This window comes from Lucilia sericata, unplaced genomic scaffold, assembly GCF_015586225.1.
Source record: "Lucilia sericata isolate MDLA Ls3-8-SP2 unplaced genomic scaffold, ASM1558622v1 Contig000111F_arrow, whole genome shotgun sequence".
NCBI classification, from domain to species: Eukaryota; Metazoa; Arthropoda; class Insecta; order Diptera; family Calliphoridae; genus Lucilia; species Lucilia sericata.
In genome coordinates, this window is record NW_023994143.1 from 415,456 (window position 1) to 441,374 (window position 25,919).

Genomic DNA, 25,919 nt, shown 5'->3' on the forward strand with positions numbered 1-25,919 from the left:
TTTAGCCAGTTGCTTTGTTAATGTAAATTTCTAATAGATTTTTTTCAAATAAAAGAGACTATAAACTAGTATAGTCTATAGTCTAGATTATAGTCTACCATATAGTCTAGTCTGTAGTCTAGTCTGTAGTCTAATCTATGGTCTTATCTATAGTCTTGTCTATAGTATAGTGTATAGAATAGGCTATAGTCTAGTCTATAGTCTGGGCTATAGCCTGGTCTACTATAGTGTATAGTACAGTCTATAGTCTATTTTATAGCCTAGTCTAATCTATAGTCTAGTTTATAGTCTAGTCTATAGTCTAGTCTATAGTATAGTCTATAGTCTAGTTTATAGTCTAGTCTATAGTCTAGTCTATAGTCTAGTCTTTAGTCTAGTCTATAGTCTAGTCTATAGTCTAGTCTATAGTCTAGTCTATAGTCTAGTCTTTAGTCTGGTCTATAGTCTAGTCTATAGTCTAGTCTATAGTCTAGTCTATAGTCTAGTCTTTAGTCTGGTCTATAGTCTAGTCTATAGTCTAGTCTATAGTCTAGTCTATAGTCTAGTCTAGTCTATAGTCTGGTCTATAGTCTAGTCTATAGTCTAGTCTATAGTCTAGTCTATAGTCTAGTCTATAGTCTAGTCTATAGTCTAGTCTATAGTCTAGTCTATAGTCTGGTCTATAGTCTAGTCTATAGTCTAGTCTATAGTCTAGTCTATAGTCTAGTCTATACTAGTCTAGTCTATAGTCTAGTCTATAGTCTAGTCTATAGTCGTCTATGTCTAGTCTATAGTCTAGTCTATAGTCTAGTCTATAGTCTAGTCTAGTCTATAGTCTAGTCTATAGTCTAGTCTATAGGTCTAGTCTATAGTCTAGTCTTAGTCTAGTCTAAGTCTAGTCTATAGTCTAGTCTATAGTCTAGTCTATAGTCTAGTCTATAGTCTAGTCTATAGTCTAGTCTATAGTCTAGTCTATAGTCTAGTCTATAGTCTAGTCATAGTCTAGTCTATAGTCTAGTCTATAGTCTAGTCCTATAGTCTAGTCTATAGTCTAGTCTATAGTCTAGTCTATAGTCTAGTCTATAGTCTAGTCTATAGTCTAGTCTAGTCTAGTCTAGTCTAGTCTATAGTCTAGTCTATAGTCTAGTCTATAGTCTAGTCTATAGTCTGTCTATAGTCTAGTCTATAGTCTAGTCTATAGTCTAGTCTATAGTCTAGTCTATAGTCAGTCTATAGTCTAGTCTAGTCTATAGTCCATAGTCTATAGTCTAGGTCTATAGTTAGTCTTAGTCTAGTCTATAGTCTAGTCTATAGTCTAGTCTATAGTCTAGTCTATAGTCTAGTCTATAGTCTAGTCTTAGTATAGTCTATAGTCTAGCTTATAGTCTAGTCTATAGTCTAGTCTATAGTCTAGTCTATAGTCTAGTCTATAGTCTAGTCTATAGTCTAGTCTCTTAGTCTAGTCTATAGTCTAGTCTTTAGCCTAGGTCTATAGTCAGTCTATAGTCTAGTCTATAGTCTAGTCTATAGTCTAGTCTATAGTCTAGTCTATAGTCTAGTCTATAGTCTAGGTCTATAGTCTAGTCTATAGTCTAGTCTATAGTCTAGTCTATAGTCTAGTCTATGTCTAGTCTATAGTCTAGTCTATAGTCTAGTCTATAGTCTAGTCTATAGTCTAGTCTATAGTCTAGTCTATAGTCTAGTCTATAGTCTAGTCTATAGTCTAGTCTATAGTCTAGTCTATAGTCTAGTCTATAGTCTAGTCTATAGTCTAGTCTATAGTCTAGTCTATAGTCTAGTCTATAGTCTAGTCTATAGTCTAGTCTATAGTCTAGTCTATAGTCTAGTCTATAGTCTAGTCTATAGTCTAGTCTATAGTCTAGTCTAGTCTATAGTCTAGTCTATAGTCTAGTCTATAGTCTAGTCTATAGTCTAGTCTATAGTCTAGTCTATAGTCTAGTCTATAGTCTAGTCTATAGTCTAGTCTATAGTCTAGTCTATAGTCTAGTCTATAGTCTAGTCTATAGTCTAGTCTATAGTCTAGTCTATAGTCTAGTCTATAGTCTAGTCTATAGTCTAGTCTATAGTCTAGTCTATAGTCTAGTCTATTAGTCTAGTCTATCGGTTAGTCTCTAGTCTAGTCTATAGTCTAGTCTTATGTCTAGTCTAAGTCTAGTCTATAGTCCTAGTCTATAGTCTAGTCTATAGTCTAGTCCTATAGTCTAGTCTATAGTCTAGTCTATAGTCTAGTCTATAGTCTAGTCTATAGTCTAGTCATAGTCTAGTCTATAGTCTAGTCTATAGTCTAGTCTATAGTCTAGTCTATAGTCTAGTCTATAGTCTAGTCTCTAGTCTAGTCTATAGTCTAGGTCTATTAGTCTAGTCTATAGTCTCGTCTATAGTCTGTCTAGGTCATAGTTCTAGTCCTATAGTCTAGGTCTATAGTCTAGTCTATAGTCTAGTCATAGTACTAGTCTATAGTCTAGTCTATAGTCTAGGTCTATAGTCTAGTCTATAGTCTAGTCTATAGTCTTAGTCTATAGTCTAGTCTTTAGTCTAGTCTATAGTCTAGTAGTCTAGTCTATAGTCGGTTATAAGTTCTAGGTCCTATAGTCTAGTCTATAGGTCTAGTCTATAGTCTAGTCTATAGTCTAGTCTATTAGTCTATAGTCAGTCTATAGTCTAGTCTTATAGTCTAGTCTATAGTCTAGTCTATAGTCTAGTCTATAGTCTAGTCTATAGTCTAGTCTATAGTCTAGTCTATAGTCTAGTCTATAGTCTAGTCTAGTCTATCTATAGTCTAGTCTATAGTCTAGTCTATAGTCTAGTCTATAGTCTAGTCTATAGTCTAGTCTATAGTCTAGTCTATAGTCTAGTCTATAGTCTAGTCTATAGTCTAGTCTATAGTCTAGTCTATAGTCTAGTCTATAGTCTAGTTTATAGTCTAGTCTATAGTCTAGTCTATAGTCTAGTCTATAGTCTAGTCTATAGTCTAGTCTATAGTCTAGTCTATAGTCTAGTCTATAGTCTAGGCAGCTATAGCCTAGTCTATAGTCTAGTCAGCTATAGCCTAGTCTATAATCTAGACTATATTCCAGTGTCGAGGCTATAATCTAGACTATAGTCTAGTCTGTAGTCTAGTCTATAGTATAGTCTAGTCTGTAATCTAGTCTGTAGTCTAGTCTGTAGTCTAATCTGTAGTCTAGTATGTAGTCTAGTCTGTAGTCTAGTCTATTGTCTAGTATACAGTCCAGTCTATAGTCTAGGTTATGGTCTAGTCTATAGTCTGGTCTATAGTCTAGTCTATAATCTAGTCTATGGCCCAGTCTATAGTCTATTCTATAGTCTAGCCTATAGTGTAGTATATAGTATAATCTGTAGTGTAGTCTATAGTTAGACTATAGACTAGTCTATATTATAGTCTATAGTCCAGTCTAATGCCTATAATTTAGTCTGTAGTCCATGGTCTAGTCTATTCTATAGTCTAGTCTATAGCCTAATCTATACTGCATTCTGTAGTGCAGTCTATGGTCTGGTCTACAGTCTACATTTCAATCTAGTCAATAGTTTAGTCTATAGTCTAGTGTACAGTCTAGTCTATATATAAAAATAGATCTCAAAAATAAATTCCTTTACATTACTGCAATTACTATAATTTTTCTACGTAAATTTCCCTATCATTGTTTTCGGTTCTGTGTATACTTTTTCCAAAAGTATGTGTAAATGTTGCATTAAGTATTTAATCTCTGTTTTAATTATATTTTTTTTTTGTTGGTTTCTTTCTAAAAATAACATTAATTGCGGTCATTATCATTGTACTCGTATCTATAAAAACCGTCAACCAACCCTCCCTCCATTTAATGTATAAAAAAAAAATTAATTTCATACTTTTAAACCATGAATAAATATATTTCCACATTCATATCTGTAAAAATACCAAAATACACACTTCTATACATAATAACAAATGGTGAAATACCGCTCAAATGCCAGTGTTCAATTGAAAAAAAAAAAGACCTAAATTAATTAAGTATAACCCAGCAAACACAAACGTTTTATTTCAATAATATTTTCGACTATAAACATTTTCAATACCAAACAAACTGCATAAACAATAAATACCTCTGGATAGACAATGGAAAATGTGGGCTAGATCGTCTAAGAATAAAATTAATATTTAGGACCCATCAACTTCTTTTGTAGTAGATATAACTAGAAATCTAAAACCTACATATGGTAACCTTTAACTAAAGTATTTAAAATTCTTATTTTGTTTACCTTATATACTGGATCTTTGAAAAATTATAAAAAATAATCAATGAGTCAAAAACAATTCAAAGATAAGTCGTAAATAAAATTTTAATGGATTTCCAAATACAAGAAACAAAAATTTACAATTTCGTATTAAAAATAAACTTTTTCTTTTAAAAATATAAATAAATCTTTTAGGAAATTTGTTTTTCCAAATCATTGATTTTTTTTAAATAATTGCAAATAAAGTTTTAAGTAACATTAATATAAAAAAGTAATTAGCTTTTTTTAATGGAAAATTTTAAGAAAAAAAAAAAAAACAAATAAGATTGAAATGATATTAAAATAAAAAAAGATTCCATTAAAAAATTTATACATTTATTTAATAAATGGAATTTTTTTTGTTAGCGTCATTAGGAAAAATAAATACTTTTTTGGTAAAGTGTGTTGAAAATTATTTCATTTTATCATTTATGGCATAAATTTAAATGTACAACAACAATAGCAAATACAATACAGAAACAAATGAAATGCGTAAAATAAAGTTCAATAAACTTTAGTAAACCAGAAAAAACAACAACAAACAATAATGAGTGTGAATTTTAAAGAAAAAAAAAAAAATATTATGACACATGTTAATGACGAACGAACGTAATGATGAAAACGGGTTGTAAAAGTTAAACAAAAATTACAACATTTTTAAAAATTTTACACTTTATATTTGACAAAAATGCCCGGTTATATGACAAAGACTAGACAAAATCAAAAATGGTTAGTTTTTGAACATTTTGTTTAAGAATATTGAACATATCGTTGCTATTGATGTGACTGACGTCTTTTTTGCTAGAAGGTACTAAACACTGAAAAAAATATTTATCGTGTTTCTAAATTAGTCTTAACAAAATTAATAATTTCTTTTTATAAACAAAATTGATTTCATTTCAATTTAGAAAAGAAAAATAATTTAATCAAATTTATTTACCAACAACATAGTGTTAAAAAAATTAAAAAAAAAAGCTTAATTGTATATTTATCAACTTAGCAACAGACGAAAAAACCGCAAAAAAATCTATAGACAAATAAAAACAACAATAATAAAAAAGTGAAACTAAAGCGAAAAATTTCACGTCTTTTTTCTTAGCAAAAAAAAAAAAAAAAAAACAAAACTACAATAAATATACAAATAAATGCATGATATCTTGTCAAGTAGAAGAAGAACACAAAAAATAGCAGGCGCTAAACAAAATATACTACACAGCGAAAAAAAATCAAAATAAACAAACTTTTTAGAATGTGACAGAAAATCACGCGCTTAAAATAATAAAACATTTAAAAATATTTCTTTTTTTCTAACAATAAAAAACAATTAATTTTTTGTTTGTTTTTTTTTTCAATTCAGATTTCATATTTAGTATACAAAGTTATAAATGGAATTTTTAAGATGTTTTTTTTTGCTTGTTTTATAAAAATTATTCAGAAATGTACTAAATTTTTATGGGAATTTACCGTAAGCTGAACTAAATGTGAAGACGATGACCCAACATATACACAAGTTAAAAGTGCTAAATAATAATGTTAATTTACCTGAGTATGTATGTGTGTAGGAATATAAAGAGAAGTTTTAGAACTAAAATCTGTCCCTTTGGCCAAAGAACAAAGAACTTTAAACACATTTATGACGAATTGTATCTCAATATCGTAATTTAGTAATCTGTTTACGTGATTTTCGGAAGTATACATTCATCCCTATTCTGCATTTCAATCCGAATCGAAGTTTATTTCGTTTGGCAACTTTGGTATTCTGCATTTCGATTCGAAGCTCCGTCACTAAAATAAAAACTTGCAAAAACGTAGTTACGATCGTAATCCAGAATACATACAATCATAAAGCATTGAAATAAAATGGAATTTCTTCTTCTTTTTCTAACGATTCCGTTTTTTTTTTTGTTGGAATATTAATTTTCGATCGTAGAGTAACTGAATGCGGAAACGTAATCGAAATGCAGAATGGTGGGTGTTTATATGGGAGCTATGAACAATTACGGTTGATAGCCCGTTTTATTAACCCTTTCAGGGTCAAAAATAATTTATGTCTAGAAAAAAACTTGAAAACTTGTATTTAAGATAATTTGAGTATGCTGAATCCGTTCTCCTAAAATACATTTTTTTTTGGCCATTAAATGAAGCTGTTTTTTAAACGTTGTTAAAAAGCACTTTTTAAAAAGTAGTCATAAGTGACAATTTCTTAAAATCTCATTTTTAAATACTTTTCAAATACGGAAGATCTTTCAAAATCTCAATTATAAATATAATAAAGTCTTCATTTTCATCTAAAAGAAAAAAATTAAAGTTAAATATTATACCCAAAAAATGCTTAAAAACAGAGTCTAAAAAACGATAAAAAGAAGGAAAATACCAACAATTGCAGTAAAAATTATCTACTTGACCCCTTTACACAATAAAGGGTTAAACTATTTATTACCGTCTTATAATTGTAGCAAGTATTTATAAAAGAAAAACAAAAGAAAACAAAAAAAGAGTACGAGACTTATCATTCCAATAACAACAACTAAAGACAGATAAAATTATCAATCAAAATCACGAGATACTCATAAATAAATGCTGAGTAAAGACATTTTCAGTTCAAATTGATAAGTATTAAAAAACACTATAGTGTAAAACCACAAACTCACTGTACTCACACTAATACTTAAACTGCAATAACAACAAATATCAATAAACTGCATACAACACAACAAATCAAAACAAATTAAAAACAGTAAAAAGAATCAACATTACAAAAAAAAAAATGTGGCACAAATGTAAAAAAAAAATCAATATGTAAATAAATTTGTAAATAAATTACATTTTGTTGAGGTTGAGTTTTGTTAATAAATATCACAGTTGTGTAGTTGGTTGCTGCAATTAGTTTTGTAGCTCTTAACTGGTTAATTGATTTTAAATGATTACTTTTTTTCAACTTTTAATTGAAATTAAACTCGAAATTTTTATAAAATATTTTTTTAGTATTTTAAAGATACGCGCGCGCATCTATAAGTGTTAACAAATAAATAGAACGTTTTTTTTTTCGTGTCGTGTTTTTATTCAGCTCTTCTCGTACTGACGCGTTAAGTCGCTCGAACCGTCATTTAACAACTGAATAGGAAAAAAATTCAACATTATTCACTGTTTTTTATTTTCTTTCTTTTTTTTATATTTTGCCACAGCTTGTTGTATATTTGGTTGCGAAGATACACTGAGACCAACGTACAAATTTGTTATTTAAACAAAACATAGTGTAGTACAGGGATGGAAAATGGAAATTTGAAAATATTACAGTGGTTTCCCGGTTTAACGAAAGATATAATGTCAGGCCCATTCGTAAAAACGAAAAATTCGTTAAATCGAATAACAACTTTTCTATGATTTAATGGTAAAAATAGGGTAATGGAAGGAAGGAAGTCAATTTTTTAATCTTTTTGAAGTTTTTGACAATTTCCTTGCATTTTTATAAATTTAGAATCAAAAGAAAATTAAAGATTTTATGAAAAATTTAATTAAAATTATGTAAAAAACTATATTTTTTGTTTAATGAAGGTAAAGTTGTTTCATTACGAAAATGAATTCATTTCTTATAAAAAAACAAATTAGGGATTTGATCCCCATTTTAATCGATGTGAATTCTAAGTATTTTACGGCAATTTTCATTACAAACAATTCCATTTCTCACTTTATTAGTAAAATAATCATAATATTCCCTTAAATAAAGAATTTTATATTTCCTAAAATAATTTTTTAAATGTTATTTTCATTTCTATTCCTGGATTTTTGTATTTGTAAATTTTGTACCCATTGAATTGCTTTTGGTTAATAATGAAGTTTAGTGATATCTCCGTATTATTTTTTATAGAAAATTTTTTGGAAATTCGTTATATCGAGTACAAAATTTACTCATTCATTCGTAATATAAGGTACTCAATGGAAACAATTTGCCGGTTCGTTAAATCGCGAATTCGCTAAACTGAGTATTCGTTAAACCGGGAAACCAGTGTATTTACTTTTATCAAAAAAATTAATACTGGTCAATGAAGTAGTGTATTGACTGCTTCTAGAACTAGACAAGATCATAAACAACAAAAGTTCCTAGACTATGGACGAGTCTAATCAATTAACTAGAGTTTGGATTAGTCCTTAAAACAAGTATCTAGACTACAGACTAGTCTATAGACTAATATATTGACTAATATTTTGATTAGTCTTTGGATTAATCTACTTTGCAGATCTATTAAAAGTTAATGGACTAGTCTATTGATAAATCTTAGATTAGTCTATATGCTAATCTACTGACTAGTTCATCTGTAGTTAATGGATTATCCAGTTGATTTTATTTAGGTCGTAACGTTACTACGATAATTTTCGTTGTCATAAAGTACAATAGTACTAAATTTGCCATCTCTGGTGTAGCGTAGAGTACACTTAAAAAGGCAAAGAGAGCGGTCTAAAATACAAGAGCCGAAGAGTAGAGGAGAAAAGCTTTTCTTTTCGTTTTATATTAGTGATAATACATTCATGTGTATTACGTTAGCAAATAAGTGATGCCAACTTCTACTCATTAAAGGCAATATCACAAAAAAATCTTTAGCGTTATAACCTTAAAAAAACGTTATCACTAAAATATCAAACTGATTGGGAATTAATGAAAGTAATTTTAGTTTTCTTTTCTTTTAAATAGATAATTTTTCTATTTGTAAAGTACAAAAAAAAAAAAAAAAAAAAAACACTAAATTGCTATTACTGCCGAGTACTTATCTAGGTTTGTTGTTATTTAGTTATTTCTATTGTTTTGTTTGTTTTCCACGTTATTACGTTAGACGTCAAACAGACGACAGACAAATGGGTGAATAAAATAAATGAAATGAAAAAAAATTCCAAAAATTAAAATTAACCGCCTAGTGGGTTTGTTGGGAGGCGGTAAGTGGTGGTGGTGAGTAGGTCAGTATGTACTTGGGTGCACAAGTAGAAATGTAAATATTGTTTGTTGTTCCAAAAGTAATGACAGTAAAAGAGGTGTGTGTATGGGTACGAGTTTTATTTATTATTATTATTTTTTTTTGCCAACGTCAAAGAAGATTTGTGTAAACAAGTGCTTTAAAGGATTAATATAGTTCGTTTTATGGCTGAGGGAATTTTTATATTAAATAATAATGTTCGGTAAGAAATGCTTTAGTGATGAAATAATAAAATAAACATCTAAATTATTTTATGAGTTAGATATTAAAGTAATTATAATTATAAATTAATGTATGGAAATCTGTAATGATCTTTTCAGTTCGCTAGAAATATGTAAAAGTCTGCATATGTATAAAAAAAACATGCCAAAACCCGAAACCGGGTTTCGTGCCGAAACTGAAATAAATATTGTAATTATTTGTAGTGGGAGTGAAATGAGTCAGTGCTGACTTAATCAGACCTCAGACCCAAAAATTTTAATAAATGGACTACTGGATGGATGTTTCGTCTCATATAGTCTATCATGAGCGATAACTTAACAAAACGACTTTTTAACTCCCTGTTTATAAGTACTTATTTGTAAGCAAGGGTGATAAGCACTTAAGGGCCCTTCAGACGATCACACTTTACGTACGACAAGTCTAATGAAAAAATAAAATGAAATTCCATCTGTATGACAAAAAAGAGAATAAAAGTAGTATGATGTATATTTTTGTGTTTACACGATTGGTATAAAACAATAACAAAGTAAGATGGAAACAGCTGCTTTACATTTTTTGTATGTTTTACATAAAAATACATCCCTGATCTAATGCGACTTGCTTGTTTTTTGAATCATTTTAAAAAAATGAAGAGAGCCATACGACTGTCAAATTTTCCATCCGTATTCTCTCTCAATGTGTGATGATTTCGTTATATATTTCGTTTAGACAATCCCATCCGTTCTCTTCTACTCAAAATTTTGACAGATCATATTACTTGTGTGCTCGTGTGAAGGGGGATTTGACTCCAATGCCATCCTGTTAAAATAATGAGTTAAAATTCTAATGAAAAATAAGTGAAAAGCCGCTTATTTAGCTTTTGAACTAATTACTTTTCAATGTAGGTTTTTGCCAAGATACAATAATTCCTAAGAATATTATTAAAAAGTCAATATTTGTAAAAATTTTGTTGCTTTAATTTACTTTTTTGTCATTTCATTATCTTAGCAAATAATCATCGCTAAAAAACAGCAATGCTAATAAAATTTTAAAAAACATTTCACGCAAAAATACAAGCCACGCATTACGTATGAAAATATTTTTGTATGATCAATTTTTAAATTTATTTCTTTCGAACTCGATGAAATATTTTTGTTCACACGTTTCATTAAAAATAGATCTGCAAAGCGACTGTGTTGACATGTAGTCAGCATAAATATTTTTTGTTTGTTTTTTTAAGTTAAGGAATTTTTCATGTGCATTTCAATATAAAAACGACAAAATGGGTGTTACAAAAATAGAAAAAGAAACAAATGACATGAACAGAAGCAAAAAATTAAAAGCGAAATGACTAGACATGAAGAGTAGGAAGAAAAAAATGCATATTGCAACATGTCCAATTTGAGGAAAAACAAAAAAAAAAGTTTATTAAAAAATATATGTATATGTATGTACGTAAACTTTTGGATTTCGTTAAAAAGTATCACTAAATGCGATAAATAGTTTATTGTCATATATATAAACTATATGATTACAAAAGGATTTAAATAATTTCACTTGGTTGGACATGGTTGGAAAATTTAACCCTTTCAGGGTCAAAAATAATTTATGTCTAGAAAAAAACTAGAAAACTTATATTTAAGATAATTTGAGTATGCTGAATCCGGGAAAAATAATATTTTTTGAATTTGAGTTTTCCCTAGTGAGTTATAGAAGGTCAAAGTTAAATGTCGAATATATTCGACATTCGAAAAACAGTCACCAAAAAGTACTACCCATATTTTTTATGATTTTTTTTTTTTTGTAAAATGTCTTCTTAAACTTCTTTCAATACAATACAATTTAAATCTGAATAGTGCGATCTCCTAAAATACAATTTTTTTGGCCATTAAATGAAGCTGTTTTTTAAACGTTGTTAAAAAGCACCTTTTAAAAAGTAGTCATAAGTGACAATTTCTTAAAATCTGATTTTAAAATATTTTAAAAATACGGAAGATCTTTCAAAAACTCAATTATAAATATGTATAATAAAGTCTTAATTTTCATCTAAAAGAAAAAAAATTAAAACTAAAGTTAAATATTATATCAAAAAAATGCTTAAAAACTGAGTCTATTGTAATGTCGAATATATTCGACAAAACCATAACAAATCCAAATTGTTTTGTTCTTTACCAGTAATAACCTATTCAGCTAAATGAAATAATGTGGATGATAATGAACACTCATTACCAAGTAATGTATGAAATAACTACTGGCTATTACCAAAAATTTCAGATTTTTTGCTGGGTAGTAATGGTTTATTAAATATATTAAAACAGTAACTAATTATAGTTTCCAGGAAAAATCTTACGACTGTATTTATAAAAACTTATTTTAGGTTTATTAAACAATTTTAGGCAAAATTCAGGAAAATCGTATTTATAAACGTGAAATAGCTTAAAACACCTTCAATAAACCATTGACAATTAGAAGAATTTTATTGTAGGCTCGACCCTTCTTTAAGCCAACAATAACTTGATTTTTAAAAATTTTTTTCTCAGATAAAGATTTTTCCGGTAATTTTAGGTTGATTGCGAAAAGTAATTATGGTTTCTTTTAAAATAAAATCTAAAAATTCTAATTTTAACGTTTACAAATTTGTAAATAAAATCCCAGAAAATTTTTAAACGATTATATTTTGAGGAAAAAACTCAAATCTTGGCATTATTGGATTAATGCATGAATATTTGACAATATTCCAATTGTCCAGCACTATTTTTACGCAATTTGGAAATGCCCGTCTGTCAACCAAATGATGGACAAAATCATTTGATTTGTCTTTTTCAAAGTTTGTTGGTTAAATATAATGCCATAAAGTAATTAACCATGTAAATTATATTGATTAGTGTTATACTAATGCAAAATATATTCGCCGGCATTAAAATTAGTCAAATATCAAAGAAATTTATCAATATTTGCAAAAATTTATGAAAAATTACAAGGAAAATAAGTAAAAATAAGAAAATGTGTCATAGTGATGTATATTTTGTCGCAAAATATCCGTTATTCGGATACTTTTAATAATAATTAGAAATTATATGTTATATTTATACATCTGAACTAAATAGACATTTATTAAAGCCATATATATATTTATTTTTCTTAAAAGTTTGTTTTTATTGTCAAAAATCTATTATAAACAAAAATATGAAATTAAGAAAACCGAATCAACGAATATTTTATCCTAATTGTACGCAACACTAACACATAAAATGACAGCCATATGGTACAGTGCTGCCAACTTAAACATAAATCAGCAAAATAGTTAATATACGTTTATTATTTGTTTATGAATATTACAATTTTATTAATGGTTTTTAAGGCTAAAGTGTGCTTTAACTATTGAGTGCGTTAAAAGCAAAATAAGATTTTTTTATAAATACAAGCGTTAATATTTTAAAGTACTTTGTAATTTTTTAAAGTACAAATTACTATACATATGGGCAATTCCATACGATTGTATGTGACGTTCGTACGCCATCAGAGTGGTATAGATTTGGTAAAAATGGGAGTACTTGGAAAACAATATTGACATTCTGCTCCATTCGGAGAATACTATATTTGCAAAAGGAATCATACCATTCGGCTTGTTTTCCAAAATATGGTTTAAAATATGGCGATTTCATACGTGACGAAAAACGGAAATGTGTTTAAAGTACATGTAAATATTTACGAAAATCTGCGAATTCTGTAGGTGTATCTTTTTTGTTTTAATTTCTTACACTATGGGACATATTTTTCATTTGTAATCCATAATTTTTAAATAAGAAAACAAATTAATATAATTTTATAATGAACATTTTTGAATATCGTACGTGACACATCGTATGTGGCAGATTTTTCTTATGAATTTTTTTTAGGTTATAAAATATATATTTTGGAAATATATGCACACACATACACCTCAACAAATAAAAAGGAGTAGGAAAGTGCAGTCGGACATGGTCGACCTATATACATGTTTAAGCAATTTATAGATAAAATTAAAAAACAGAAGTTATATGGCGACTAGGGTCAAATATGGACCGATCCTCATAAAATTTTGGGGTTGGATTTTATTATAATACAAGTGCTTATAAGTAAGTTACGGACGTTTAAGTGTTTTTCTGTGGTCCAATCGTTATGAAAACCATAATGGTTTAGGATTATATACATCATAGATCTGCCGATTTTGGAACGAATAGTATTATAATTAACAGAATTAAGAGCTAAAAAGTGATATTTGCGGGTCCGTTTGTATGAGGGCGAGGTGTAAAAATAGACCGATTTCAAAAATTTTCAACAGACTTCGTCTTTGGTCCTACAAAAGATCATATACCAATTTTTGTTGAATTATCTTAAAAAAATGCAAAAGTTATAGGTGTTTTATTTCTTCAGTCGTGGTTTACCGTTTCATGGAATTGCCCATATAATCCAAAAAAGTCTCGTTGCCCGTGCAAAATTTAAGAATTCCAGTACACAAATTTTTGTATGTAACTCATGTAGGAGTTTCTAATCCAGAAATTTAAAGTTGTTCATTGAAAATTTAAGAATTTACATCACATAATTTTCTATATATATGAGAGGTGCCATGCCTCCTCCGGTAATTTTTTGCTTAAATTGTTCATGTGTATTTCAATGTTGATCGATTTATTTAAGGATTCTACAGATAATAGTTTCCTAGATATAAGAATTTTTGTATTTAATGCCACGCCTCCTATTTCTAGTCCTCCTATATTTGTTATAAATTTTCGTATTGATGCTAAAATGGCTCCGACAAAATGTTTGGACTCTGTTATATTTTCTCAGATATACCAAGTTATAATTTTTTTTTTTACATGGGAGGTGCCACATCCAGTCTGCATATTGTTCACATGGATGTCAAATACTTATTTTGTATGTGGGGTGGCATCTTGCCTACTAGAAATTCTTCCAGACATCGGTCCAGCTGTTTATCCGTCTATAGTTAAGAAACTTTTTATAAATCGAGGATCGATCTAAAATTATCTACAAAACGAGAACTGAAAAATTTTCTATTGATCAAGAACTGATCGATAATACAAAAAAATCTATAATTCTCTATTAATCGAGAATTATTAAAAGTTAATTCTTTATAAACCGAGTATTGATCGATAATTTTCTATAAATCGAGAATTCAATCTGATATTATCTACAAATATAGAATTAATTTATAGAAATGTACATCTTTTTAAATCGAGAATTAATCTAATATTGTCTACAAATAAGAATTGGTGGAAATTTTTATCAAAAAATAGAGAATTGATTGAAAATTTTCTAAATCGAAGAAAGATTAGTGAAATAAGATTTGATCGAAAATTCAACAAAAATTTAAAGTGAAGTTTGAATTGCTCGAAAATTTATGAAAAAATAAAAAAAGTTATCTGAAACTTTCAATAAATAGAAAATGGTGCAAAATATTTGATTGAACATACATATTTTATAAATAGAAAATTAATTTCTATTAATAGAAAAGAGATCGAAATTAATTTCTAATGGATTAGAAATAATATACAAATTTCTCTAAATGGATTAGGTATAGAAAATTCTCTACAAAAGGGCTTAGAAACTATAAAATGAATAAATAAATTAAATTTTCATAAAGAATTTATAAAAAAAATCCTATTTATTCCAAAAAAAAAAAAAAAAAATGAAATTTTTTTAACTTTTTTATTTAAAAGTTTTTTGTTCTTAAAAAAATCTTAAAAGCTTTTTTTATAAATATAAATCTTTTCTATTTTTATTAATATTTATGAGTTTATGCAGTTTATTTTCACAAAAAAAAACCCCATGAGTTAGCGTTTATTAGTTGGTCATCATTATCATCATCATTGCCAAAATTAAATTCTACGTCAACAAATTTTCGACTTTAATATATATTTTTTATGTATTTGCTTTTTTTTCCTTATTTCATTATCTTGATAAATTATCGCCTTTTCCGTTAGTATATAGTACGATTTATTTTTTTTTCATATTTTTTTTTTTGACATAAATTTGTCAATAATATGTTTTTTTGTTTCGCCTCATAAATGTCATTTATCAAATTTATACATTTACATGAAATGGTTTGGGAAATTTTTGACGAAAGGGGAAGTGTTTAATGAAAGGAAAAAATAAATATAATTAATATTAGTTTATGGGGTAATTATAATGAAAAATAATTTATGATATATTTACCAATATTTTATTTGGTTTAAATAATTTGTTTTAGGTATTTAGTTTATGGTTTTGGTGGAAGGGGTAAATATTAAATACTAAATATGGCTAATTTAAGATTTATAGGTGAAAAATATGCCTAATGTGTTTCAAATTATAATGTGCGATATTTTAGAGAAAATCCTATTAAGCAAACAATCTGGCAACATTGTTTGTATTACTAATTTTTAAAGGTTAATTACACGTCAGGGTGTTTTACTTTTTGTAAATTTGTGTTTTTTCTTGCTATTTTTCTTTGTCGCAATAGAGCATGTGTAGAGTAATAAAACGTGTTTTAAACATTTTTAATTAATTATTTTTTGTTGTTATTGTTAGTTTTATTATTATTATGTAATACAACATATATAGAAATCACGTGCAAACTGTATATTATTTCAATGATAATTGACAGTTTATGAGTTCATTGAATTGTTGTTTACTATAATGAAAAATATTATTTCTATTTTGTCGTGAACAATAACAAAATGTACATTATTAAAAAAAACAACAAAAGTGACTTAGTCATTACCCAACAGCTTTACAATAAATGTAACCCTTTCAGCCAATAGCTTTTGAAAAGTCAAATTACTAATGTAGTTGATTTAGAAGTAGTTATTTCACTCGCCAGAAGTAATCTATAAAACAATCAATTGATCCTTTGTAAAAAAAGTTAAGTGTAGTAATTATTTGCATAGTGTCTATTGACTTCTTACTGGGGGGGAGGTAACCAGTAGTAACTGTAAATATTAGCTAAAATCCCTAGTTTGGCAGTGTCGCTGTGAACTGTAGGGCAGTGTTATAATTGCATGTTCTTCATGTTGCTGCTAAAGTTGTAGTTGTTGTTGCTGCAGTGATTTTTGTTGACTCCTCTAATTATAATTTTATAGTCTATAAAGGGCACGCAATGTCGTTTAAAGAACCCATTTAATTTAGATGATAAGTCGTAGTGAAGAAGTAACAATGTTTTATTGCAAACAATTTAATAAAAGAAGTGTGACAAAGTGTTTGCAAAAGGAAATTTGTTTAAAAGTATAAAGTTTGGAATCCATTTTTCTTTCGAATCAAAGACTGCTATTTTCATTTAGATTTTAAATAAGTTCTTAAAGATTTCGCAAACTTACTGTAAGGTTTGAATTTGGTTTTGTTAATATGTTTCTAACTTCTACAATATCTAATCAGAATCCTTATATAGAGCGAAAACATTTTAGCGACATCCGACTGCCTGTCTATGGTATGTTAAAATCAATTTTCTAAAGGCCCTAGATATCTATGGGATTCAAATCTACAATAATTCTATATGATATGCTTTTAAAAAGCTTATTATTAAAAATAAACCAAATCGGTTCATAAATGAGGCAGATATGACAAAATTATAAGAAAACCCGATTAGGACTGTGCCAGAAACATAAAAACATTTTTCTAGTCAAAACTTATCCCCTGTTCAACAAATTATCATTTTTATTGTTCACGTTAGCTTTAAAACATATGTCAGATATTCGCCCCTATCGCCAATCAACATTTCACGTAAAATATGTTCCCTTTTCACTTATTTCTTTCACTATCTTTTTTGACGGGAAATTTTCTGATGTAATTTTGTAAACAATGAACAGCTGTTGCATATAAAACCCACTATTGTGAATGAATTGTTTACAGCAAGTTCATGATAGCAATTTTCCCTTCGAGGGGAATGCAAATTTTAAGGAAACAAAAATTTCACTTCTATTGGCGATAAGGGTGATTATCTTTTCTAAATCATTCATTTTCCATTGTTTAAATCGGTTGAAATTTACTCCGAGAAAAATAGTATGTAAAAAAAAAAATTTTAAAAATTACATAAAAATCGCAAAAGATCTGAAGGTTTATCTATTTCAAAGGTTATTAAACGTTATAAAGAAGACTTGAGCATTGAAAGGAAACCTGGATTGGAAAGAAAAAAAGATCGAGCAGATATAGATAAGGCAAAACAAGTGGAACGAGTAGAGCTCGTAAAGTTAAATGTTCGAATTTTTTGGGTTGCAGAGCCAATGCTAATGTCGTATAAGGTTCAGAAAATCCAAACCAAAAACAAATCAAAACAATGTGTGATGGGTAATGAAACTTATGTACTGGGACACTTTTCAAAATTTCCGGGTCAAGATTTTTATGCGACTGAAGGGCAAGGAAATGTTGAAGAATAATGCCGGAAAAACTAACAAAATTCCGCAAAATGTTTCTGTTGTGGCAAGCCATTTGCAGTTGTAGCAATTGAAGCCTATCATTTGTGAAATCAGGATCGATAAATACCGATAATTTATTATAAGGGCTTTAATCAGATCAGATTGCATTCATATTTCCGAAACGATTTGGCATCATACTATCATGGAAAAATGCTTTTAAGTGCCATTAACGACAATTTTGTACCACATAACTGTCTAGAACTTTGGCCTATGTAAAGGTGTCCCGGGCATGGCCGACTTTATGCAAAGAATTTGGCATTCTTTTTGTAAAAGGATGAAAAAAATCGATAAATTTCGATAAAAATTTTATTATTTTTATACAAATTTGTATTATATTAATGAAAATATGAAACTTTCACTTTAATTTGCTAAAATTCACTTTTCCGATTCTTTATTTTTTCAAAACATCAATTCACATCTTTGCTTGAAATTAAAATAAATGACTCTGATAATAAATAGTATGTAATCCAGATTTCATTGTGATTTGTTAGTATTTTCTAAACAATGATCATGATCAATGATGTTAGTAAAAATAATACATTGAATAATTATTAGTAAAATAAAAAATTATAAAATTCATTTAATACACACTTTGCTTCAAGCAATCCAAAAATAAAAATTTCATTTTATGGAATTTTATTATCACAGCTCCTTAAAAACCAGCAACAATTTCAGCAATTAACCAAAACAATCTTTTTGAAAAAGATTGGATTCAAATTGAAGTTTGAAAAATCTCTGTTAGAAAACTAAGAATTTCAATTGTGTATTGAGTTTTATGCTAAAATTCCATAGATTAACAAAGTAACTTATAATTTGTAAATCGAACACCATTTAAAACGACAAAACCGTCGGTACTTGTTTTAAATAAACAACTTTTCTAAACACACTCAATACGTTATTTTAACAACACCAGTTTGAATTTTTTAATAACAATTGTTTAAATTTGAAAAATAATAGATTATTTTAAAAATGCTTAGAAACTGTAACAACACTGTGCAATAAACTAAACGACAACGATCAAATCTCGAAATGAACTAAACTTGAATCTTCCTTTAGATACAATATTTAACAGATTGTAAAGAAAGAAAATAAATAATAAAAAAACTTTAAATTGAATTTGTTAAATTTCTCAACACGAGTTTGTTTTGTTGTGAAAACGAGAATGAATAAAAAAAAGTAAAGTAAAACATTTAAACGGACAAAAACAAAAAAATTATATACAACAATATTCATATTAAAAAAATATCGTTTGTATACGCGACCACTGATGGTCTGTCTGAACGATTGACAGAACAATAAATTTGTTTAAATTGTAGTATCTGTACTACGATCATGTTGTCGAGCAAAAAAAGTGTTAATTTTTTAGCAAATTTATTTGGTTGCTTCTGTTGATTGATTTGTTTTGTTACTTTTGCTACTTTTTTTTAAATACTCGTCGTAAATATGCATATTAAAGCTAATTAAGAGAAGCGTATATTTCAGCTGTTATCATTTGCAATAACCACAATAACATTGTTTTGACCACAAAATACAATCAACACCAGAGCTATTGTTAGCTGCTAAACCCCCTCCCAAACAGTAGGTTACAGTATTGTTGACACTCCCAAAAACACAAAACAATAGAAAATCAAACAGAATTCCATAAGTAACTTATAAATTAAGGAGAAAATGTGACTTAGATTTACGTCAAGATTGTGGTTTTTTGCTGTTGTTCGTTTTGTATGTGACAATAAGCAGCAAACAATTGTTGCCGTTTATAAACACAACAGTAGGGGTATTCATTGGCAACAGCAAATTATTTTTATAATCTAATTTAAGCCTTAAAATTAATGTAGTCTGGACTATAGACTATACTATACGCTAGACTATATACTAGACTATAAACTAGACTATAGACTAGAATATATACTACACTATAGCCTAGACAATAGACTGGACTATAGACTAGACTGTAGACTAGACTATAGACTAGACTATAGACTAGACTGTAGACTAGACTATAGACTAGACTATAGACTAGACTATAGACTAGACTATAGACTAGACTATAGACTAGACTATAGACTAGACTATAGACTAGACTATAGACTAGACTATAGACTAGACTATAGACTAGACTATAGACTAGACTATAGACTAGACTATAGACTAGACTATAGACTAGACTATAGACTAGACTATAGACTAGACTATAGACTAGACTATAGACTAGACTATAGACTAGACTATAGACTAGACTATAGACTATAGACTAGACTATAGACTAGACTATAGACTAGACTGTAGACTAGACTAGACTAGACTATAGACTAGACTAGACTAGACTATAGACTAGACTATAGACTAGACTATAGACTAGACTAGACTATAGACTAGACTATAGACTAGACTATAGACTAGACTATAGACTAGACTATAGACTAGACTATAGACTAGACTATAGACTATACTATAGACTAGACTAGACTATAGACTAGACTATAGACTAGACTATAGACTAGACTATAGACTAGACTATAGACTAGACTATAGACTAGACTATAGACTAGACTATAGACTAGACTATAGACTAGACTATAGACTAGACTATAGACTAGACTATAGACTAGACTATAGACTAGACTATAGACTAGACTATAGACTAGACTATAGACTAGACTATAGACTAGACTATAGACTAGACTGTAGACTAGACTATAGACTAGACTATAGACTAGACTATAGACTAGACTATAGACTAGACTATAGACTAGACTATAGACTAGACTATAGACTAGACTATAGACTAGACTATAGACTATATAGACTAGACTAGACTATAGACTAGACTAGACTATAGACTAGACTATAGACTAGACTATAGACTAGACTATAGACTAGACTATAGACTAGACTATAGACTAGACTATAGACTAGACTATAGACTAGACTATAGACTAGACTATAGACTAGACTATAGACTAGACTATAGACTAGACTATAGACTAGACTATAGACTAGACTGTAGACTAGACTATAGACTAGACTATAGACTAGACTATAGACTAGACTATAGACTAGACTATAGACTAGACTATAGACTAGACTATAGACTATAGACTAGACTATAGACTAGACTATAGACTAGACTAGACTAGACTATAGACTATAGACTAGACTATAGACTAGACTATAGACTAGACTATAGACTAGACTAGACTAGACTATAGACTAGACTATAGACTAGACTATAGACTAGACTATAGACTAGACTATAGACTAGACTATAGACTAGACTATAGACTAGACTATAGACTAGACTATAGACTAGACTATAGACTAGACTATAGACTAGACTATAGACTAGACTATAGACTAGACTATAGACTAGACTATAGACTAGACTATAGACTAGACTATAGACTAGACTATAGACTAGACTAGACTAGACTATAGACTAGACTATAGACTAGACTATAGACTAGACTATAGACTAGACTATAGACTAGACTATAGACTAGACTATAGACTAGACTATAGACTAGACTATAGACTAGACTATAGACTAGACTGTAGACTAGACTATAGACTAGACTATAGACTAGACTATAGACTAGACTATAGACTAGACTATAGACTAGACTATAGACTATACTATAGACTAGACTAGACTATAGACTAGACTATAGACTAGACTATAGACTAGACTATAGACTAGACTATAGACTAGACTATAGACTAGACTATAGACTAGACTATAGACTAGACTATAGACTAGACTATAGACTAGACTATAGACTAGACTATAGACTAGACTAGACTAGACTATAGACTAGACTAGACTAGACTATAGACTAGACTAGACTAGACTATAGACTAGACTATAGACTAGACTATAGACTAGACTAGACTATAGACTAGACTATAGACTAGACTATAGACTAGACTATAGACTAGACTATAGACTAGACTATAGACTAGACTATAGACTAGACTATAGACTAGACTATAGACTAGACTATAGACTAGACTATAGACTAGACTATAGACTAGACTATAGACTAGACTATAGACTAGACTATAGACTAGACTATAGACTAGACTATAGACTAGACTATAGACTAGACTATAGACTAGACTATAGACTAGACTATAGACTAGACTATAGACTAGACTATAGACTAGACTATAGACTAGACTATAGACTAGACTATAGACTAGACTATAGACTAGACTAGACTAGACTATAGACTAGACTAGACTATAGACTAGACTATAGACTAGACTATAGACTAGACTATAGACTAGACTATAGACTAGACTATAGACTAGACTATAGACTAGACTATAGACTAGACTATAGACTAGACTATAGACTAGACTATAGACTAGACTATAGACTAGACTATAGACTAGACTATAGACTAGACTATAGACTAGACTATAGACTAGACTATAGACTAGACTATAGACTAGACTATAGACTAGACTATAGACTAGACTATAGACTAAGACTATAGACTAGACTATAGACTAGACTATAGACTAGACTATAGACTATCTAAGTATGAAGTAGTCAAAAAGATTCGATTCTCATATCAAAACTTGTTTTTTGTTTTATTTATAAAATTTAAAAATCGACAAAAAATTAAAAAAAAAATTTCTTCTCTAAAATTAGATATTTTCTAGAATTTTCGAGTCAAAATAAACACTATTAAATGAATACCCCTTTAATTTAAAAATTTAACTTTGTTATTTAATTTTTCCATTCGTTTACTCAGTCATTCCGTTCCTGTTCATTTCATTTAAATCGCTAAACCCGGAGACAAAGTGACGTCTTTAAGTCATTGAAATGGGAATTGGGCTTCTTTGTTATTTTTCATTAGTTATAAAAACAAATAAATATAATTGTATGTATAAACATATTTAAATGAATGAATTTTTTTATAAAATTGTTTATTTTGTACAAAATTAAAATTTTCCATAATTTTGAACCAATCCTACCAATAATAAAAATAAGTAGCTTTGCGGTCGATGTATAAACAAATTAATATTTGTTAAGCGGGATGCTCAGACAAAAGCGGGTACGACAGTGATTTATTTTTGGTTAATGTGTTCTGGTAACCCAAATTGTAAATAAGGAAAAAAGTTATTTATGGATTGAAAATGAAAATAAAAGGAAAGAGAAAGTGCAAAAACGTAGAGAGGACGGAATACTGTAATTGTTAAATTAGAGATAAATTCAAATTATAAGAAAATTATTAAAAAATATTTATTAATAATGATAAATAAAATTTATATTGTTCTTTATTTTATTCCCCTTTCTTGAATTTGAGGCTTTTGTCTCCCTTTCTATTAATAACAACTTCGTCTAAAACTTGAACGTCATATGACCCGCCTTCAAAAATAACTAATTTTGTTTAAATTTTAACAGAAAAATGTGTTAATTTTCTATTAATTATTAAAATTGTATTGCATAAAGCAAAACCAGTTATAAAAATTCTAAAAATAAAAATGTATGCCAAAGTTTATTTAATCAATATTTGCCTTCAGCCGTTTAACACATGATATGAATATAATAAAACAAATTTCATGGCATTTTAATATATAAAATTCGAGTATTTTAAATTTATTTGCATATCATTCTTATATTTACTTAATTTGACGTACTTCTGTTTTAGTTCGTGGTCTTAAATGCGGGTCTAATTCGTTCACTTCAGATGTTTTGGCCAAGTAGTATGTTAGGGTTCATGTGAGAACCACTGCTTTTCACTTGTGCTAATTAAATTTACTGATCGAAATATTCCTGATTTTGCATGCAGTAAGCGTGTATAATGAAGAGTGGAATAAAGCAAAAAGTTGGAAATTTTGTTTATTAATTTTAGTCACACTTAGTTAGAAGTTTAGTGGAGCAAAAAATTATACACCATTTCGTCATAAAATTGTTCCAGTTTTGTTCCAATTCTAGTTCAGTTCCAGTTTAGTTCTAATTCAGTTCTAGTTCAATTCTAGTTCAGTTCTAGTTCTAGTTCTAGTTCAGTTTTAGTTCAGTTCTAGTTCAGTTCTAGCTCAGTTCTAGTTCAGATCTAGTTTAGTTCTAGTTCAGTTCTAGTTCAGTTCTAGTTCAGTTCTAGTTCAGTTCTAGTTCAGTTCTAGTTCAGTTCTAGTTCAGTTCCAGTTCAGTTCTAGTTCAGTTCTAGTTCAGTTCTAGTTCAGTTCTAGTTCAGTTCTAGTTCAGTTCTAGTTCAGTTCTAGTTCAGCTCTAGTTCAGTTCTAGTTCAGTTCTAGTTCAGTTCTAGTTCAGTTCTAGTTCAATTCTAGTTCAGTTCTAGTTCAGTTCTAGTTCAGTTCTAGTTCAGTTTTAGTTCAGTTCTAGTTCAGTTCTAGTTCAGTTCTAGCTCAGTTCTAGTTCAGTTCTAGTTCAGTTCTAGTTCTGTTCTAGTTCTGTTCTAGTTCAGTTCTAGTTCAGTTCTAGTTCAGTTCTAGTTCAGTTCTAGTTCAGTTCTAGTTCAGTTCTAGTTCAGATCTAGATCAGTTCTAGTTCAGTTCTAGTTCAGTTCTAGTTCAGTTCTAGTTCAGTTCTAGTTCAGTTCTAGTTCAGTTCTAGTTCAGTTCTAGTTCAGTTTCTAGTTCAGTTCTAGTTCAGTTCTAGTTCAGTTCTAGTTCAGTTCTAGTTCAGTTCTAGTTCAGTTCTAGTTCAGTTCTAGTTCAGTTCTAGTTCAGTTCTAGTTCAGTTCTAGTTCAGTTCTAGTTCAGTTCTAGTTCAGTTCTAGTTCAGTTCTAGTTCAGTTCTAGTTCAGTTCTAGTTCAGTTCTAGTTCAGTTCTAGATCAGTTCTAGTTCAGTTCTAGTTCAGTTCTAGTTCAGTTCTAGTTCAGTTCTAGTTCAGTTCTAGTTCAGTTCTAGTTCAGTTCTAGTTCAGTTCTAGTTCAGTTCTAGTTCAGTTCTAGTTCAGTTCTAGTTCAGTTCTAGTTCAGTTCTAGTTCAGTTCTAGTTCAGTTCTAGTTAGTTCTAGTTCAGTTCTAGTTCAGTTCTTGTTCAGTTTTAGTTCAGTTCTAGTTCATTTCTTGTTCAGTTTTAGTTCAGTTCTAGTTCAGTTCTAGTTCAGTTCTAGTTCAGTTCTAGTTCAGTTCTAGTTCAGTTCTAGTTCAGTTCTAGTTCAGTTCTAGTTCAGTTCTAGTTCAGTTCTAGTTCAGTTCTAGTTCAGTTCTAGTTCAGTTCTAGTTCAGTTCTAGTTCAGTTCTAGTTCAGTTCTAGTTCAGTTCTAGTTCAGTTCTAGTTCAGTTCTAGTTCAGTTCTAGTTCAGTTCTAGTTCAGTTCTAGTTCAGTTCTAGTTCAGTTCTAGTTCAGTTCTAGTTCAGTTCTAGTTCAGTTCTAGTTCAGTTCTAGTTCAGTTCTAGTTCAGTTCTAGTTCAGTTCTAGTTCAGTTCTAGTTCAGTTCTAGTTCAGTTCTAGTTCAGTTCTAGTTCAGTTCTAGTTCAGTTCTAGTTCAGTTCTAGTTCAGTTCTAGTTCAGTTCTAGTTCAGTTCTAGTTCAGTTCTAGTTCAGTTCTAGTTCAGTTCTAGTTCAGTTCTAGGTTCAGTTCTCTAGTTCAGTTCTAGTTCAGTTCTAGTTCAGTTCTAGTTCAGTTCTAGTTTCAGTTCTAGTTCAGTTCTAGTTCAGTTCTAGTTCAGTTCTAGTTTCAGTTCTAGTCGTTCAGTTCAGTTCTAGTTCAGTTCTAGTTCAGTTCTAGTTCAGTTCTAGTTCAGTTCTAGTTCAGTTCTAGTTCAGTTCTAGTTCAGTTCTAGTTCAGTTCTAGTTCAGTTCTAGTTCAGTTCTAGTTCAGTTCTAGTTCAGTTCTAGTTCAGTTCTAGTTCAGTTTCTAGTTCAGTTCTAGTTCAGTTCTAGTTCAGTTCTACACCATTTCAAGTTTAAATTGAGAAAATACAAACTCATATTGAGAATTTCAAGTTAAAATTTAGAAAAATTCAAATTAAAGTTCAGAAATATAAATTAATATTGAGAAAACCCCATTTGAAATTGAGAAATCCAAACTAATATTGAGAAATAATAAA

The 25,919-nt window shown here is 29.0% G+C and overlaps 2 protein-coding genes across 17 annotated transcripts in view; both read right to left on the bottom strand.

Annotated features, from left to right (window-relative positions):
* The window catches only part of LOC119600373 (E3 ubiquitin-protein ligase RNF181 homolog), a 71,607-nt gene that overhangs the window by 8,747 nt on the left and 36,941 nt on the right, over positions 1 to 25,919 (bottom strand). The window contains exon 1 of one of the 5 annotated variants that reach the window (XM_037950557.1): positions 7,097 to 7,379. The exons of the other annotated variants lie outside the window; for them this stretch is intronic. The gene's annotated coding sequence lies outside the window, so the exon portion shown is untranslated. Of the gene's footprint in view, positions 1 to 7,096; positions 7,380 to 25,919 lie in introns of those variants that run through there. 5 annotated transcript variants of the gene reach the window in all.
* LOC119600371 (serine/threonine-protein kinase OSR1) overlaps positions 1 to 25,919 on the bottom strand; it is a 67,604-nt gene that overhangs the window by 4,715 nt on the left and 36,970 nt on the right. The window contains exon 1 of one of the 12 annotated variants that reach the window (XM_037950540.1): positions 18,479 to 18,905. The exons of 10 other annotated variants lie outside the window; for them this stretch is intronic. In XM_037950540.1, the coding sequence (XP_037806468.1) occupies positions 18,479 to 18,512 (34 nt within the window). In that variant the 5' untranslated portion in view covers positions 18,513 to 18,905. Of the gene's footprint in view, positions 1 to 7,096; positions 7,388 to 18,478; positions 18,906 to 25,919 lie in introns of those variants that run through there. One more of the 12 variants, XM_037950546.1, reaches the window with a different exon arrangement.